General features: G+C 38.4%; 1 protein-coding gene across 1 annotated transcript; it reads left to right on the forward strand.

The window, feature by feature from the left end:
• The first annotated feature begins 5,887 nt into the window (after nucleotides 1-5,887).
• LOC138201664 (olfactory receptor 4C12-like) lies at nucleotides 5,888-6,832 on the forward strand. Its single transcript, XM_069155279.1, has one exon. It carries the CDS (start codon nucleotides 5,900-5,902, stop codon nucleotides 6,830-6,832), a length of 933 nt encoding a protein of 310 aa, XP_069011380.1. The 5' UTR covers nucleotides 5,888-5,899.
• The last annotated feature ends 1,179 nt before the right edge of the window (nucleotides 6,833-8,011 follow it).

Raw genomic sequence — 8,011 nt, forward strand, 5'->3', positions numbered from 1 at the left:
GCATCTGAAACGCGCCACCATGTTGGTTGCCTTTACAGTACCATCCATAAGATATGAGCAAGAACAAATAAAATCAACAGAACCCCAACAAAACACAATACACTAAATATCAATAACTGCATTTTATGAAATAAAGACATCTCAAAGTTACCATATTGTACAAAGTCAGATTTTAATGAAGTACTTTACTGCTTCATTAAAAGCCACTCATCTCTTAGAACGTAGATGATTGAGACATGCCTGCTAAAATGGCAGCATTGTACACTGCATGTATTACTTTTACACCTACTGAGATTATGACACGAATCTGACCACTTCCAAATACTGTACACATACTGTATCAGATCCCATCGTGTTCTACAGTATATGCATTTATATGTACTGTCGCATTTATCTAGATACTAATACCAGCTGTAAACGGGGTATCGGTGATGATATAGTGTTCCGAGATAGCAGCACCAGCAGCATTACTTTGGTAGGTTCGGTGTTATTAGCAATCTGAACTGTGAAACAGATTTGAAAACAAAGGGAAAACAAATTTTTCAAAATTTTAATGTGACCATCGTCTGGGTTACAAATTCATTAAACTCACTGTGTTAATCAGGTTGTAAGAGTAAAAACTGGGCAGAAACTGGGAGGCAATGAAGGACATTTCATCCATCTTCTACACCTGCTTTATCCTGAACAGGGTCATGGAGGGGCTGGAGCCTATCCAAGCTGTAAAAATAATAATAATAATTCATGATACTGATGGCTCCATCAAGGCAAGATAGTGGTGAATATTCTGTGTACCCAATAATATGTTCCTCATCTGGGTTATCACATGCAAATTATGCAAACGATTAAGCACACATAACTATTATATTTAATCAGTTAAAGTCACCCATTAGATTTCTGACTACCGCCTGTAACACTGACCAAAAATATATTTTTACCTTTTCAAATAAATACAGTCACATTTATTTGAGTTATTAAACTTTGCAAATTGGTATTTTTACTTTTGGATTCATTTATATTTTAATAAGCCATGTCATCAAAATTACATTGTTGTTGTTGTTCAAGGGTTCTGGCTAAAGGTCGTGTTTGTGAGGATTAACACAAACCTAAAGTTTAATTGCTCTCTCAGGACCAAAGCGATAATGACCTGTTGACCACATTTATTAGTGTCACAATAACTTCTTCTACCTTAGTGACTCATTATACATGTAATTAAAGTAAAGAATCTCTAGAGTCAGAGCGTCCAGAGTGTTTTTAACAATACAACATGCAGGATAGTTTGACAGATCATTCTGATTACAGAGGTAAATGGGAGGACATCCCACGAGTCCAGCTCACTGCGGCCACTGGGTCATAATTAGCTGGCTGTAGTCAGGCTGCTCCTCTGAGGCTTGGCCTGTTGTTTACCACAGAACTGGAGGCCCACACGGGGTGGGGGGGGGGGGTACTAATGACACACATTACAGTATCCTTACATCAGCTGGGGGCTGTCAGTTCCACTTACATAGCCCAATGTAACGAACCACAAATTTGAAAAAAAGGGTCCATGTCAGCGTTTTCAAAATAAATTGCATCATACTAATTGGAAACAGTGTTCTAATTAGTTATTTTTGTTGACGCTGAAAGATCCCTCCAGAAATGTTTAAAGATAAATAATAAATGTGACTTTTTCACACAAAAGTTTGGTTATCTTACAAAACTTATCAAAATGACTTCTCCTCTTTCTCCCTAATTAACAAACAATCTGAACTATAGAAATGTTGTTCAGTTTTACATGATATATCCGACTGTGTTTGGATATAGTGTATAGTGTATGTGCACTAATGGCTTTAAAGTTCTTCATCACTTCTTGGGAATGTGTCATACTGGATCAGGACGGATCAGAAACTTGTAATGCTACAAATCCTGCTCGCACATCTATTTTATATTCAGATTAAGTTGTGTTCAATGAAATATTCTCACTTTACCACCAAAAACATGACAACTTTTGTAAAGTACAATTACAATGAGGGTGACTTCATCGACATTCAACATTCTCAATTCAAAAAAAAGAAAAAATTCTGGTATCGGCAGCTTGACATGATGAAATAACACTGTTGTGTGATTTTTTTTTTTTTTTTTTTTTTTAATGTACCCTTATTTGTTTTTTGTATTTCTTTTTTAGATTTATATAATACATTTGTACTTGTGCCCATGATATAAATCCATTCATAATCAGGTACAACTACATTCAGCATTTTCTTTGGACCTTAAAACTATGGTCATTCAAAGTAAACATTTTTGCTGGACAGCTTTTAATTTGTAATACATTCAAAAACTCTAAAAAGACATAATGATGGATTGAGTTTAGATTTGTGGGGAAATGACACATTGTTATGAGGTGCAGCAGGATAGGACCCAAATGCAGACACAGAACAGTGATCGGGTACAGAACAGACTTTATTTTCATGAAGATGAACCAGAGACGGGACTCTGGGAGGAGCAGGTTAGTCCGAAAACACTGGTGGAGCAGCTGTGAGACAGACATGGAGGAACCAGAGGCGGGAGTCTGGGTGCAGCAGGCTCGACGTCAGAGACGATCTCCGTGGATGAAGCAGGACTTACAGGCCGGAACTGACTGGTGACCTCCGTGGGACTACACAGGACAGCAGGTGAGAGTCGATGGTGGAATCTCCGGGGATCTCCGCAGGGTATCAGGCAAGCATCCAACCACAAAGGTGCTTCTGCCATGTTGGGAAAGTGAAAGGGCCAAACAGGACTGCTTTGCATGGAGCAGTGGAAAACTTGCAAGAGATATGACATTAAATCAGATAACATTCCCTTCTACAGTACCGCCATCAGCAACACCACCTTGGCTATTTCCCTCAGTGTCAGTTGATAATTTTTTTTGAACAAAACCTATGCACTTCAAGATATTGGTAATATTGCAGGAGTGGTGGAGGATAGACTACAGACAACATATCAATCATTTACCCCAGCATACAAAGATGGATCTAAAGACCCTAATACAGGTAGAACCGGTTTTGCTATCACCATTCCATTCTTGCATTATGAGGTCAAAAGGAGAACATCAGACCATCTGTCGGTGTATACAGTTGAGACATTGACCATTTTAACATCACTGCAGTGGGTGGAGGAGGTTCAGATCAGAAAGGTCATCAACTGTTCAGATTCCAGTTCAGCATTATTGTCAATCATTCACATCTCATAGCAGGCAGGATTTAATCAATGAAATATACGAAACACTGTTCCGACTTAAACATTTGGGTATTTTGGTATCATTCATGTGGGTGCCGGCACATAGAGGGGTGAAAGGAAACGAAACAGCAGATAAATTAGCAAAGCAAGCCTTGGAATGTCAGCACAAGACAGACATTTTATTCAGCAAAACAGAAGCTAAATCAATAATAAAAATAAATATTATTAAGGAATGGCAGCACAGTTGGGATGCAGGAGACACAGGAAGACATCTTTACACTATTCAGAAAGAAGTTGGCAAAGGGAGGACATCCAGAGGAAGCACCACAGAAGAAAACGTATTAACCAGACTGAAGATTGGACACACAAGGGTGAACAAAACAATGCGACTAATAAATAAACACCCAACAGGACTATGTGAGCACTGCAAAATAGCAGAAACTGTAGAGCATATCATTTGTTATTGCCAGAAATTCACACTCAAGCGAGACAGGTTGAAGAGGAAGCTGGCAGTAGAGGAAATACATTTAAATTTAAATGGAGGCAGGGAAGGTACTATAATGCCTGAAAGAAACAGGATTGAGTAAAGGGCACCTAATTGATACAACTCCTTTTTTTTTGTAAAGGGATAGGTAACTCTGGTCCACACTCCAATACAGTAGGTGGCGGTAATGCACCTTTTGTTGGATGCTATCCGCCATAAAACTTAAAAGAAGAAGAAGGAGGATGCACCTGAGCTCAATTTTGAGTGTCATGGCAAAGGCTGTGAATACTTATGTATGTGATTTTTTTGTTTTTTATTTTTAATAGATTTGCAAAAATTTCAAAAAAACTTTTTTCACGTTATCATTATGGGGTGTTGTGTGTAGAATATTGAAGAACTTTTTTTTAATCCATTTTGGAATAAGGCTGTAACATAGCAAAATGTGGAAAAAGTGAAGCGCTGTGAATACCTTCCGGATGCAATATATATCAGGCAAGAATGGGAATCTCAAGGCTAAGCCTGGCCACCCTTTAAGCTGCTTGTATACCCGATCTCATTCTTTCAGTCACTATCCAAACCTTACAATCCTAGGTTAGGCTCTGACCATAGATCAACTGTTAAAACAAAAGCTTTGCCTTCTTGCCCAGCTGCCTTGTCACCAAAATGGTCCAGTACTACACTTGCTTTATGGCTCATGCTGCACCAATCTGCCAGTCAATCTCCTGCTCCATCAAACCCTCACTTCTGAACAAGACCCCACAACTCTTCACTTGGGGCAGGAACTCTATCAAAACCTGGAGGGAAACATGTTTGACTTTGTGCTGAGAATACGGATACAACTCTCACCATAGTTGCGTAGGGACCAAATAGCTCGTAGCAACGAGCCCAGAACGGAAACCCCAGATCCGAAAACACCACTGTGTGCTTAAGGCAAGATGGAACACAATTTAGGGAAAGAATGAAAACAAAATATAGCTGGCTGTGCCAGTGGAATACATACTATTAACAATAGATGTAGGGTAAAGGTGGAGGTTAAGAATGGTGTTAAACTCCATGATAAAGCAAAAGTCAGTGTGGATTTCTTTTAAGTAACCGAAACTATGAATTTTTCCTCACACTAACTAAGTACTTTCTGTGCCTAACCCTAATTAAACGGCGACCATGTCACCTTTAACCCAAACAATGATCTTTTCTTAACCATAATCACATCATTTTGCTGCCTGTATGTAAAGCACACGGCACCTTGTAAACGTTAGTACTTGACGACTTGGAAATGAGAATGCGTTTTTTCCACTACCATTTAGTCTTTTCATTGGAATTTTGATTATGGAATAGCCAAGATGGATACCTGTTAGGAATGAAAACACATGTTCAACCCATTTCTTCTGTGAAAATGGCACATAATATTAGTACATCAGTCACAGGACTCTATGTTTTTACCCTTGTGGTGGCGGGGTGTGGTTAGCTCAGCTGCAGGGGGGAAAGAGTGGGGAGTGATTCAGGGAACGGTGCCGGGAAGAGGATAATTAGTCCAGCTGACCCCAATCATGACAGATTTTGTCTCTCCATGATAAGTGAGCGGAACCTGGAGAGAGGAGAGGAGGTGAGGAGCAGTGACTGGACAGACGCTCGGAGGCAGGGCAGGAGAGCGCCATGACAGGGAGAGGTCGAGTGGCCTGAAAAATAAATAAGTCTGAACTCAACTCTGTGTGTGCAGCGGGTTGTCTGTGTCTAAGGAACCCCACAGTAGGACAGTCTTGCTACAACCCTTTTTAAGCGAAGCAGCACGAAGGTAAACCGTACAAAGAGATGTTGATGAATATATGACTAATATGCAGTATACTGGTCCATAGCTATTTGAAAGTAGTTGTAGATTTTGCCATTATAATGAATTTATTTTACCATGGAAAACTTTGTAACGGGTACAGCAGTCCTTTTGCTTTCAGACATCTAAAGTTGGACAAAGCTGGTCATGTTATTTTGTCTCTGGTGGAGAGTTTAATGAGATCCATGGAGGGTGAAACAGCCTGATAAAAACAGAAGACTCAGACAGCGCACTTCTAAAATTGAGAGATACACAAACCACGTGTACTTCAGCATCAAGTGATCTGGAATACTGATGTTATGGTAAGTCTGGCTTCAAAGGGAGACCTCCTTAAGTATGTCTGTAATGTTATCTGTCTGCTTAATTGATATTTTTTTGTGTTTTTTACAGCTTTAATGGATGAAGAACTGAATGTCACTTATATAACCCTTACTGGGTATGTAGAAGTGGAAAAATACAAATATGTCTATTTTCTGATTATTTTTACTCTATATCTTCTAATAATTGGATGTAATTCCACTATTGTTTGTCTTGTGGTGATTCACCAAAACCTACATGAGCCCATGTATGTTTTCATTGCAGCTTTGCTTATCAACTCTGTTCTGTTCAGCACTGCGATCTACCCAAAGCTTTTAGTTGACTTTTTATCTGAAAAACAGATTATATCTTATTCAGCCTGTCTCTTGCAATTCTTTTTATACTACAGTTTAGGGGGTTCCGAATTTTTGCTGTTGGCAGCCATGGCATATGACAGATATGTGTCTATATGTAAACCTCTGCAATATCCAACTATCATGAAACAAACAACTGTCTGTATTTTCTTGGTCTTGGCTTGGATTGTGCCTGCTCTTCAGGTGGCAGCATCAAGTATACTGAATGCTCATGAAAGAGTCTGTAACTTTGCTCTGAAAGGAATATTTTGTAACAATTCCATGTTCAAACTTCATTGTGTGAGCTCAGGAATGCTAGCTATATACGGAGTGATTATTTTGGTCAATATTGTATTCTTGCCTATAATCTACATAGTTTTCACGTACACAAGGATACTGATAATAACCTCTCGAAGTTGCAGGGAAGTCAGGACAAAAGCTGCACAGACCTGTTTGCCTCACCTGTTTGTTTTAATCAGCTTTTCATTGTTGTGTTTATTTGACATTATTATAGTTAGACTGGAATCTGATATTTCAAAAACTGTACGTTTAATAATGACTTTACAAGTGGTTTTGTATCATCCCCTCTTTAATCCAATTATGTATGGCCTGAAAATGAAAGAAATTTCTAAACACCTCAAGAAGCTGTTTCATCAAGTAGAATGCGTAATCAAGTAAAGTTAACACTCACAAATAATGTATTTTTGAGTGTTAATCTTTTTTTTAATCAATAATGAGTGTCAGCGATGTGACTTGTCTTTGTTCTTGAAAAATATCCTTGATATATCTTGTATTATTCCCTTGAAAGATAATTGTCGGCTTCAACAGTGTATTACTGTTCAAACTGACGGTTATACATTTTTTTTATTACAAAATCACAAGAAACAAAGGGAGGTATAAGAGATAAAACATAATCCAACACCATCTTATGGTCTTGACTCAGTTGTACTCGTATGACAATGGTAAGAACTGAACTGTACAAGTAAGATTCCAATAAGTTTGACTGACTTACTTCTAAGACTTTCAGGCAGAATTTGAGAATACTGTTTACAGCTAATTTACATTATATTCAGGCTGGATATTCTATATAAGAATACTTCATAAGTGTAATTGCAACTAAGTCATCCAAATCAATTATTTATGCTCTATTTATGTTCTGATCCGCTGTCACCATCCATACTCAAGCCTATTCAACACAGAAGTGCTGGTTACACTGAGCTATTAATGAGCCTGACCCAAGGCTTTACTTTCAAAGGGTATATGGCTATTAAGAAAACAAAAAAAATTAAGATTTAGAGGTTTAGAAAGCATATTTAGTAATTGGACGGTAAAAAAAATGGTTGAGATTGTAATGAAATGGCTCAAGGTCCAGACAAAGGGAGACCACACAAGTTGAAAAGTACTATAAAATAAATGTATTTAACCAATATTAACGTAAACTAGAGTGTAGTGTCAGTACATCACTAATGGAGTGAGTGTGTCGTGTGAACAAAATTAAAGTAACAAAATAACACAACCCAAGAGGTCTAGGTGGAAAAGGAGAGAGAGAGGTACAAAGGCAGCCCTGCTTTATAGAGATCAGGAGATGCAAATGATGACTTGAAACTGGTGGAGCTCAAACTATGGACATACCTCTGCCGCAGGTAATCTGCCTTGAGCAACTTTGTTATCTGTTCACTGACATTTAACTGCTTGTCAAAATCTAGAAAGTAAGATCCAAAGGGCTTTCACTGGAAACTGGAACTCCAGAAGGATCTGTTGTCTCTGGGGTCCATCAAGATCCCTAAAACACAGCTCTATCAAACAGTGTCTCCTGACTGATATTCGTCCTCCATCAAATTAACCATTTTACCAGAT

Source organism: Embiotoca jacksoni, unplaced genomic scaffold, assembly GCF_022577435.1.
Source record: "Embiotoca jacksoni isolate LCO1_2020_lvr unplaced genomic scaffold, fEmbJac1.0.p SCAF_2, whole genome shotgun sequence".
In the NCBI taxonomy this organism is placed as follows: Eukaryota; Metazoa; Chordata; class Actinopteri; family Embiotocidae; genus Embiotoca; species Embiotoca jacksoni.